Below are 12,363 nucleotides of genomic sequence, written 5' to 3'. Positions count from 1 at the left end.
AAGGGACACTCTTAAGCTGCTTTTCCACATAATCGCCATGCAAATCAAGGCACTTATCATACCGTGGCACAAGCTTTTCAATACCGTCACGGTAGAAATCTTTAGCCTGCGATTCCAACTACTGGCTTACACCGGCATACAGTTCGGCATCAGTATCAAAACGTTGTGTAGCGAGTCATGTCTTCATCAGCTGGGAAGAGGTGGTAGTCACTCGGCGCCAAATCCGAGCTGTATGGTACACGATGAAACACCTCCCATCCAAGAGCTCTCGGATACGCTTGGCCGTGTGTGAAGGTGCGTTGTCGTGAACAAACAACACCTACGTACACTTCACACAGTTGGCGATGAATTTCAATTGGCTTGTTTTTTTTTTTTTCAACAAAAATTTAACCACAGAACGCACCTCACAAGAGGCGGGATTTTCTATTGCAACGCACATTATAACACGCCACAAAAAGCACAGTAAGAGCGGCATAGTCCTCAAGCTGCCACAGCTGGATGCGTACTGAGTGTGGCAGGATGGTGACTCTAGCCCCGCCTACTGCCATAATAGGCCTAAACGTCTGGGACTTTCTGGACAGCCCTCGTAATAATAATAATAATAATAATAATAATAATAATAATAATAATAATAATAATAATAATAATAATAATAATAATAATGAAAAATAAATTTTATTGATTTACACTGAATATCGGCAACTAAAGCGAAAATAAAATGTTAACGTATTTATTTTTCTTTACCTACTTGTATATTAATGTATACTAATAATAAAATATTTGACTTAGTATGTCTTTTATTTTTACCCAAATTTTCGGTAACTACTGTCTGTTAGGACGAGAAACGAAATTCCGCTCGGTTACATTTCTGTTATTTCTCAAAATTCTTAATTCACTATCTTGTTATTTAGATATTTTCTTTGGTACACTATCGAGATCTTGTGTGATTCAAGTCCAACCACTACATCCTAAGCAAGGAGTGTGACAACGCTGCAACAACTATACGCGAAGAAATAGTGAGTGTTTTGTGCTCAACTTCATCATATTTTTGGTTCGTCTTCATTATTTATGTCAAATATTGGGAGTTCGTAAAGGGTTGAGTAACTCTTCTAAAGTTAAGAGATTCGAGTATATTGTTCACTCAATGAATATAGGGATAGATTTTTTATTTTTATCTTTTATTTTTTCGAAACGTTGTTATTCCATATAAGTTCCGTGTGTCTGAACGAAATCGAACGATTTTCATGTATATTATCGTTCACATATAATGCTAAAACCTCCTGAATTTTGCATATCTTTGGCGCACGTGATTCCAGGTTTGCTTCTAGGTTGAAGAGCACAAAATAATAATAATAATAATAATAATAATAATAATAATAATAATAATAATAATAATAATAATAATAATAATAATAATAATAATAATAATAGCCCTTTTAGCCTAAAGGACATAACCGTGGGACATTAAACTAAAAATTATCATTTCATTTTGACTTTAAATATAATGCTTCTAACAATACGTTAGCAAAAACAATGAATTTAAAGTTCCAATATTTAATAGATTTTCATATCAATAGAAAATCATTATACTCAAAATCAGATAATTAAGCCCTCAGTTAATAAATATATCTATATCTTTGCTTTAAAGAATAGTTTTTTCTTCTTTGATTATATCTGCATTCCAAACAGTGTTTCTTCCAGATATGTTTTTAGTGGGGCACTGCCCCCCCCCCCGGAGCTCTGAGAGTGCCTCCCGGAGGAGACCAAAATAATATGTCTATAATATAACAATAAATAGAATAGTACCAGCAGTGCCCTCCGGAATACGAAATGTGCCTCCCCGGAACATAGTTTCTAAAAGAAATACTAATTCCAAAGGGTATGGGAACTAGGAATAAATTCCACTTCACGCAGCAATAACTGTAGATAACGCAACTACATGCAACACGAACAGGATATTTTATAAAATTTGCTACTCATATTTAGTTTTACAATAGTGCGTAACAAAGAACTGCTAAACAGATTTAAAAACTAAAGATTTTCCTTTTTTCTAATGTTACTCCATTTTTTTGTCACCTTCGAAAAAATTGTAAAATTTCTGTTTTTTTCCGACCCTTTACAACGTTAAACAAGATAATGTACTAGTAATTTTGGAAAACAACAGAAGTGTAACTAGATGAAATCTCTTTTTTAGTGTGTGTGTCGAGTCAATGAAAATGAAATCTTTCAGTTTAACGTTTAAGGTCCGTTAGGCTAAGCGAGATGATGATTGATTTAAGTGAATAACGCTGGTGGAATGAGAATGTGGAAGAAATGGGAGTATCCTGAGACAACCCATAGACACGATGTTGTTTACCACAAACTTACTTGGCAGGGGATCGAACCGCGACCCCACGCACCAGAGGTAAGCGCTCTACCAGTGAGCCACCGTGCCCTTCCCCCCACTTCGTCAAAAGCAACAAACAATAATTATGGAAAATTTGGGTAAAAGTAAAAGATGACGTACTAAGTTAAATTCAAGATTTCATTCTTGCTTTATTATCTACATTATAAAATTGAAAGTGACTATGTTTGTGACCCTAAATCTCTTAAACCAAACGACAAATCTCTATCAAATTTTCAACACAGACGAGGTTCGTGCCTGAGATGTTTTCTTATCAGTTCACTTTGACGGAGCAACGTAGGGGAGGGTGATGAGGGAGAGATATACAAAATTCAATATAAAAGTGATTATTTTCATGAGTTCATAACTCTTGAACCACCCGACCGATTTTAACCAAATTTTCAACATAGATTAGGTTCGAGCCTGGAAAGTTCTTTTTTTTTTTTTATCATTTCGCTTCGAAGGTAGATCTCAGAAAAGGGAAGAGGAGGAGCGGGATTACATGAAAATGAATAAAACTTGATAACTATTGAACCACCCGATCTCGCAACATAGATAAGGTTCGAGCCTGGGATATTTTCCTGAATTAACTGTGACGGTGCAATATACGGGAGGGGGAGGGGGAGATATATGTTAAAAAATAGAAAATAAAAGTGACTGTCTTTGTGACTTTATCATTCTTGAACCACCCGACGAATCTCAATCAAATTTTCAACATAGATGAGGTTCAGACCTGGGATGGTACTTAACTATTCACTTTGACGGTAGAACTTAGAGGAGGGGAGGGGGAGGGGGAGATATATGTTAAAAAATAGAAAATAAAAGTGACTGTCTTTGTGACTTTATCATTCTTGAACCACCCGACGAATCTCAATCAAATTTTCAACATAGATGAGGTTCAGACCTGGGATGGTACTTAACTATTCACTTTGACGGTAGAACTTAGAGGAGGGGAGGGGGAGGGAATATACATAAAAATAAAACTTAATAACTCGAACCACCGGACCGATCTTGATCATATTTTCAACCTAGATGAAGTTCAAATCTGAGATGGTTTTTTGTCATATCACTTTGACGGTGTAACTTAAGGGAGGAGGGAGAGAGACATTTAAAAATGATTGGAAATGACCGATATTAGTATCGAAACTATAGTTTTTGGGGTTGCTGAGATTAACAGTGAAACTTCCGATGTTGTTTAAATCCAAATTCAGCGCTGCAACTTGCGTGAGGGGACGGGTATAGAAACATACATACATACATACATACATACTCACACACACACACACACACACTATATATATATATATATATATATATATATATATATATATATATATATATATATATTGACAACCTCCTCAGTTCGTGTCTTTAGAACGGGGATGAAAATGTTGAACTGAGAAGATCACCTTCCACTCACCATCTAGAATGAGTGGGAACGTTTACTATTACTAAGCGAGAGGTTGATGATTCAACCATGTCTTTACAGGAAATTACCAAGAAATGACAACTGATATCGAATTAATGATTGATGGTTATATTTTTCATAACTTGTGTTGCGGTGTAAATATGTGATGTTCAAATTCGGGTATCTAGAATGTTTGCCAGAAGAGCAACGCATACCAAGCATTGAGTGGTTGATCACTGTTATTAAGGTTACACATACCTCGGGTTTAACTTCAGCTGGTGGTCCTTGGTGGTCCTCTCCTGGTGTGGTCTCTGGATGGTAGATATCGCCAAGTTGATATCTTTATTGGAATAGTGTCTCACTGGTTAAGACACCCTACTGCAATCATTGGTGACGATGATCTGGTTCAGCTCTGCGTCCGATGTACTCGATAACTAATACCAACGTTAGTTCGCTAAACGTAGTCTCTGAGCCTAAGCCTTCTGAGAGTCCCGAGACCTCTCGTCCCTCCGTTTTTGTTGAACTCTTGTCCCAAGGAATTTGACTGTGTCAACTGACGTCAGGCACGTGTGCCCTTCTTTCTTCGGGAAAACGAGGTCGCTTCCTTGTTGCAAACAACAACTGCAATACTTGGAATGCTCTGGTCTCATGATTCTAGACAATTTCTACATACCCGTGAATGTGTTTTCTTGTTCACAATAATTGTACAAATGCAACCTAGTAAATTCTGTAGATTGCTCTCACTTACACATTTTCAGAATTCAGTTCCTGAATTCTCAGACAGCGAACAATGTGCTTCGATGATTTTAAAAAGCTGACAATACAATCGTACAAATTTAGCGAGAATGGCATTAGTAAGATTATTTAGATTAACATAAATTATTTCCTTGTTTTTACTCCTTCGCCAAACAAAAATTAAAATCTTTAATAAAATTGATATTTCAAAACATACATAAAATTAATCATTAAATATGGGCTCTGCTACATGAAAATACAGGCTCTGCCACAATACATACATACATACATACATATATATATATATATATATATATATATATATATATATATATGAAATGGTAGAAAATGACAGATATTAGTGGCAAATCTATAGATTTCCAGGTCGCTGAGATGAACAGTAATACTTCTGATACCGTTTAAGTTCAAATTCAGCCTCGCAACTTGAGAAGAGGAAGATATATAAAAATGATCGAAATGACCAATATCAGTGTCGAATTCAAAGTTTTCGGGGTCGCTGAGATGAACAGTGACACTTCCGATGCCGGGCCCAGCAACATGGGGATGGAAGGGAGATATATATATATAAATAATCGAAAATGACCGATATCAAAGAGCGCTTTAGTAATAATACAAAGAGACTGACTAACGGAACATGTTAATATTTTTTCTTAATTTAACCTATCGAAGCGGGTACTTGATGCTAGTTATAATTAAAACAAATATAATTTAAGTAATTGTAGATGTTAGTGAAATCCTAATGGTGTATTGAAGTATTCTAGTATATGCTATAAAGTCAGAATATTATACTTACTCTAATTTCGTTGCATGCGATAATAACAGTCCTCCCCGTAAGACCAACTAAAACTGCTTTCTCGAAGACATTAATAGCCGTTGATGGTTCCATATGGTAAAGTGGTTCATCCAGTAAATATATATCCCTGTCCAAATACAATTACTACTATTAATTATATGAAGAAACATGCAAACAAAGAAATGACTATAAATTTTGTTTTATTGTTTCTATAGAGTTTAAGAACAATCCTTCAGCAGTAAGACAATATAAATTGTTGGGGAATGGAAGATGGCGTAGTGTACGAGTGTGTTTTGTGTGATTGGTTTCATGAAATATTTTACAAGAATTTTATAGTTCTTGACTTCTAACATCTTGATCAAATGTTTACATAAATACAGTTAACTGTAAAAACAATCAAGTTTCTTGTGAACATGAAAAATATGCAAATAATACACCGAAATAAAATGCGTAGATAAACAATTGAAAATCACTTCTTTTCATATCCAAACTTTAAACATTTTACGTACAACTTATTATCAATTTAATTTTAGTTTTTATTATTCAATCATTTGTTAATTATTCAGGCAATACGACATTTTGTTCGTCCCAATACTTAACACAATGAATTAAAACGAAGTGATAATTGCGACTCAGAACTAATTTCAGCTTGTTACATTTTTTATGCAAATGGCGGCGGACTATATTTTACATAATACAGAAAGACAATACAATAAAATTCAAAACAATAACAGTTTATAAGCAATTTTAAGTTTCTGGACAATTTACAGAAAACTTTAGTTACTGCTGCTGTGGAATATTACATTCTAATTATATATAAGAAACCAATTTATACATAACACTATTTAACATCTACATTTAAGCAACATGTGTAGCCAAGGGCGCCCATGTTGTAGTTTCCAGAGGGGCGCAAGTATAAGCGAAATATAGTTTCAAATTTTGCGATAAATATTCCAAAAATTCTATTGTGTTTTCGATCTTCCGAAATACAATTTCCTCTATGGAGGCAATCGCCCCACCTTGCCCTGCTGATGGGCGCCCTTGTGTATAGCATATAAAAACATCATGTCAGGTGCAACTATTAATAACACCAGTAAAGATGATCATGAATGAATAATTGAAGACAATATATGGATATCATATTGTTTAGCGACAATCCTAATTATGCATATTCTATACGACTTTCCCCTACTTTCCTGAATTTTATTAATAAGACCATGAAGGATATAAAAAAAATGTATGAAGTAAGCCAGGTAGATCTAAAAAGCGCTATTGATTAAGCTGATAACCGTATCCAAACATCATCTTATGGAGCACAAATTTGGATGTGCAGTATATGACGTTGTAATTGTTGAGCACCCAAATTTATACACGATACTGAAAGTCTTCAGTTCATGTAAACAGCTTTGTAGATATTATCTGGCTTACCTGGTACATTTTTGCATACTCTTTAGTTCATGTAAAGAGCTTTGTAGATACTATCTGGTTCTTAAATAATAATAATAATAATAATAATAATAATAATAATAATAATAATAATTATTATTATTATTATTATTATTATTATTATTATTATTATTAGTAGTAGTAGTAGTAGTAGTAGTAGTAGTAGTAGTAGTAGTAGTAGTAGTAGTAATAGTAATAGTAGTAGTAGTAGTAGTAGTAGTGTTTAAATTTTTCTCCTCGCTGTTTGAAGTATCAGCGAACGTACTTATAGCTTACTTTTGTGTGTATCCATTCTATACTTCTATCTGATTTTTTTTATAAATAACTTATTACCCATACCAGCTTCGAGATTAATGTGTGCCTAGAATGTTTATTATATACTTGTATATATTTAAAGATACTTGCATGACGAAACCAAATATAATCATTTAATTTCGAGACAGAGTGGAACATCATCTGAGAGTAAAAAGAAGTGAAAAAAGAAAAATAGTACTAGAACAGATGTTAGATCGTTTGTCATTGTCAGCCGTATTGAATGTTTTCTTCCTTTCTTTCTATACTTAGACGAGCCACTCAGACTCGAAAGCTCATAGATATAGATATCTTTCCTAGTGTGCATAACTATCATATAATTTTCTTTCTATTTCTATTTTGCTTATCATGTTCCCACGCTAGGATCCTTAATTCGAATCATATAGGGGAGGATCTGAATGGATTTTGGACATTATAGTTCTCAATTAAATAATATCTAATTTAGAATGAACAAAATGGCACTTATAATATTTGGCAGTTCTTGATAATGGATAACATGTCACTTATAATACTTAGAAATATTTGACAATGGACAAAATTTTATTTATAATACTTGGCAGTACTTAACAATGGACTTGGTAGTACTTGTTAATGGAAAAGAAAGTTACTTATAATACTTGGCGGTCTTTGTTAATGGAGAAAATGTAACTTATAATACTTGGGAGTACTTGTTAATGGATAAAATGGCATGTATAATACTTGATAGTACTTGCTAATGGACAAAATATCATTTATACTATTTACCAATGCATGTTAATAGAGAAAATGGTTCTTATAATACTAAGTAGTACTTGCTAATGGAGAAAATAGCACTTATAATACTTGGAAGTACTTGCTAGTGGAAAAAAATGGCTTTTATAATACTTGACAGTGCTTGACAATAGATAAAATGGTACACTCACGTCCAAAATTATTGTCGCGTGTCTATAAATATGTTGTTGTAGGAATATAATTTGATAACAAATTCGCCAGGTATTTCTTATAATGTTAGTATGTGTATAATCGGCAAAGACATGTATGTGGCAAATTTTATGTCAAAAGAGCAGTAAATAAGAACAATAAAACGAAAATAAAACTTTCTTGTCCATTTATCAACATTTTGTTTTACTCATTCTAATTTTCGTATTTATAATTCTTTTCCTATGAAATTTACCACAAATATACATTTCCCAATTATACACACAGTATCAGTATTCAAAGCACCCTGCAAAATCATTATCAAATTATATTCTTACAAGAAAACAGTTATAGATATGTGACAATAATTTTGAACATGAGTGTACATAGACATCATAGACGTGTCTAATTATTACCCTTGGCTAAACCATAGATCCAAGTTTCAGAAACAGACAGAGAGAAAGAGAAAAAAACAGAGAATGAGAGAGAGAGAGAGAGAGAGAGAGAGAGAGGAGAAGGAGGATCATCTGAATCTTAAATGTCTTTTAAAATGTGTCTAGAAAACAGCCGCATAAGAGTTTGCATTGTATTATATTAATTCAGGATATTCATTGCAGATAATTATTCATATCATTCATTGTATTTAGTTGTTAATGGGGATATCTCAAAATCATGTTGTTTCAGGTTTATAGTATAATAATATAATAAAATGGGTTACCTTTTTGAATATAGAGCCCGCGCCAGTGCTATGCGCTGCTTCTGAGCTTCCGTTAGTTTAATTCTTTGATCGCCGATCTCTGTAGCATCTCCTTTGGGTAATATATTGATATCATTGCTCAAAGCGCAATCCTTAATGGCGTTGTAGTACCTAGATAATTAAGACAGAAGCCATTATTTACCTTAGCTTCCAACAAATGAAACTATTGCAGATTAAATTGTGATTCTATTCTAACAAAGTTAAAGTAACATGACAGCAAGTTTTGAAATTGCATAGGTTAGATGGTTACATAGATATACACTCAGTATACGTAATGTATATTGTGACATTAAGTTTTTAGTATGTTCACTTCGTAGTTGTCGATAGGTAAAAAGTACACCAACTGACAAATATCTTTAAAAAAGAAAAAAACAGCGTATGACGATAGTTGCAAGTATGCAAGTAATACCATACTTACATTATATCCAATTTAAAATACCCTACTTCCTAAAAACTTGTCGTATATTCAGAATATATATAATACGAGGCACGTTCGGAAAGTAACGTCCAATTAGTCACTGTGCGTGAAGTAGTGTGAGCAGCGCTACTACCTTCCCACAGACGTACGCGGTAGATCAATCTGCATTCAGCTGTGGTAGAGTAAAGGTTGTCTGATCAGTAGTTTCACTTTTGTAGCGTCTCAAAATGTGTGCTGCAATAGAAAACCGCGCCAAGTACGAAGTGCGAGCTGTTATACGTTTTTTTTTTTTTTGTTTTTTTTTACGGCAAAATAATATTCGGCAGCAGCTATTCATCGGGAATTTTGTGCCGTGTATGGACCAAGTGTGATGAGTGAAAGAGTTGTTCATGAATGGGTTCGTTCATTTAAAACTGGACGAACGAACATTCATGACGAAGAGAGTAGTGGCAGGTCATCAGTGGTTATTGATGAACTCGTTCAGAAAATTGATGGAAAAGTTCGTGAAAATCGACGTTTCACAATCTCGGGAGTTTTCCGATGAATTTCCACGAATTTCCATGACTGTGTTATATGATCTCAGCGCTTTGGTGACGATGAGGAGGTGAAAGATGCGGTTACAGGCTGGCTCAAGGCACAGGCGGAAAATTTTTATGCTGATGGAATTTCTAAGCTAGTGCAAAGATATGATAAGTGCTTGAATGTTTATAGAAACTACGTTGAAAAATAGATGTATATATATATATATATATATATATATATATATATATATATATATATATATATATATATATATATATATATATATATATATATATATATATTCTTATTTAATTTGGTGCTTCTTTTTAATCAATCGGAGGTTACTTTCCGAACGGCCCTCGTATAGATATAGATATATATATAGATATATATATATATATATATATATATATATATATATATATATATATATATATATATGGAAAATTGACCGGTACGTTTTAGTGAAAGTAAAAAAAAATGTTCTGTCAGTACCTAAATTCAAATAATTATCCTCTGATCACAAAGGAAAAATTTAACCATATTTTACACTTATAACTTCTCTAGACAACTAACAATATGGCAACCAATATAGAACATCTAGATTTTATTCTAACCTTCTGGCGTCGAACTGTTCATGAAAGAGAATATTTTGCCTCAAAGTTCCACTCATAATCCACGGTTGTTGACTGACGTATGCGATGGAACCTTCCAATCGAATTTGTCCTTTGACAAGCTTCAAATGTCCAAGCAATGCTCTGAGAAGGGATGACTTTCCTGAACCAGCGTCTCCACAAATACCAATCAGTTTCCCCTTAGTGAAGAGAAAAAATCATATATCTCATTTTAAATGTACAGAAAATTAGGTAAAAAAAAAATTAAATTCAAATTCGTCTTTTACCTAATAAATTTAACATTCAGAAATACTCACTTATATGTTAAAAACACTAAATCTATGAGTAAGTTGCCTAATATTAATTACTTTTCATCAAAAAAGGATTCTAACTGAGAAATTCATTGATTCAACAAATAAATATTATCAGCTACTCATTGGATATTTTGTTCCATAATTGATGAATAAACAAATGAAATGATTCCTGTGAAATGAATTGTTTCATTCAGATTTTTTTTCTATTCCAAGTAACGAACTATAATTCTAGTTTCAGTTTTTACTTGATTGAATTTAATAAACATTGAACGCATACGCATGAGACAAAATTAGTAATTTAATGTATAACTTAAAATACATGAGATCCATTGAGAGGCAAAATTACTCAAAATATTCAAAATTAAAACCAGTTTCGAACGAGCTCCAAGAGCATTGCCAGGACGAACTTAAAAATAATTAATTTTTCTTATTAAGTTCTACAGGCTTTATACCAATTGTTCTATGTATTTTATTATCATACTCATTAAACAATTCTAGTAATATATCCATTTATAATTTCCTTGAGTACTATTTTTTTCAATATTTTATTTAAGAGTTCTGTTAAAACTTTCTACGATATGTTGTTTTACGAAGACACATGCTCAAAATGAAGGGCTCAAAATTTAAAAATTAGCAAAATATCATCTCTCTATGCCTTACGATTCCCGAAATATGGTTGCTTAAACCTCCCGAGATCCGAACTTTTTTGGTCAATATCCGGAGAACGGTCGCCTGTTGGTCAGCGACCATCGGTTACTATTTGATACCAAAATGTTCACCATCCTCTTAGGTATTTATTAACACCAATATGATCTCCCTATGACTTATGGTTCTCGAGATATGGTTCCTTAAATCTCCCGAAATCCGAACTATTTTTTGGCCAATATCTCGGGAACGGTACGAGTGACACAAAAAATTCCATCACTTCTCTCAGATAGTTTTCGATGCTCTATCCAATGGAGGGCTCAACATTGAAAAATTCGCAAATAACAGATACACAGACCTAGAGAATTCAGTAACGAACTTTTTTCAAGTTCGTTGACAAGTGATTGTTTATTTACGTAATTACCATTCGTTAAGTAAAGTAATTATCATTTGATAAGATTTTGATTTTAATGTTTCTTTCTCTGATAATACTTTTGATCATAAATAACGGTGGTATACCTTTGGAATGACCATGTTAATGTCGATTAATGTATCCGTAGAAGTCCTTAAGCTGATATTGTTGGATCCTGGATTGTTTCCTACCTCCACTGAACCACTAAACCAACTACGTCTTTTCCAAATATAACTGGAATGGCAAAACAAAATAAAATAAAGTCAAATTGATGTACTAGTAACAAGTGCTAACTATTTGGTTATTCAAAGTATTTCCCATACTTCAAAAAAATAAAATAAACCAATTTATGATGCTTGAAATACATTTATTTCATATTACTTACAACAAAGCATGTAGTATAATGCAGCAAAGCACAAATATAAAGGAATTTGTTGGAAAAGAATTCTGGTTAGGATATCACTTTCAATTGTAGGATCAGTCTTATATAGCCCCGATGCTGATAAGCTACGTTAAAGTCAATTCGGCCATCCAATCCTGGTTACTTGGCAAACTTCTAGTAAGGTCATCTTTTCCACACCCGGATTATTATTATTATTATTATTATTATTATTATTATTATTATTATTATTATTATTATTATTATTATTACTTGAAATTTATTTCCCATTCCGAATCACTATTAT

General features: G+C 33.0%; 1 protein-coding gene across 2 annotated transcripts in view; it reads right to left on the bottom strand.

Annotated features, from left to right (window-relative positions):
* The window catches only part of LOC145684317 (ATP-binding cassette sub-family C member 5-like), a 247,495-nt gene that overhangs the window by 86,148 nt on the left and 148,984 nt on the right, over positions 1-12,363 (bottom strand). For both annotated transcript variants that reach the window (XM_081756504.1, XM_081756503.1), the window contains exons 13-16: positions 11,785-11,911; positions 10,310-10,506; positions 8,714-8,863; positions 5,341-5,467 (exon numbers count right to left, since the gene is read on the bottom strand). In XM_081756504.1, the coding sequence (XP_081612630.1) occupies positions 5,341-5,467; positions 8,714-8,863; positions 10,310-10,506; positions 11,785-11,911 (601 nt within the window). The remainder of the gene's footprint in view (positions 1-5,340; positions 5,468-8,713; positions 8,864-10,309; positions 10,507-11,784; positions 11,912-12,363) is intronic.

This window comes from Thermobia domestica, chromosome 4 (genome assembly GCF_964235325.1).
Source record: "Thermobia domestica chromosome 4, izTheDome1.hap1.1, whole genome shotgun sequence".
Lineage (NCBI taxonomy): Eukaryota > Metazoa > Arthropoda > Insecta > Zygentoma > Lepismatidae > Thermobia > Thermobia domestica.
Note: the sequence above shows the minus strand (reverse complement) of the source record. Positions and strands in the feature narration are given on the sequence as shown.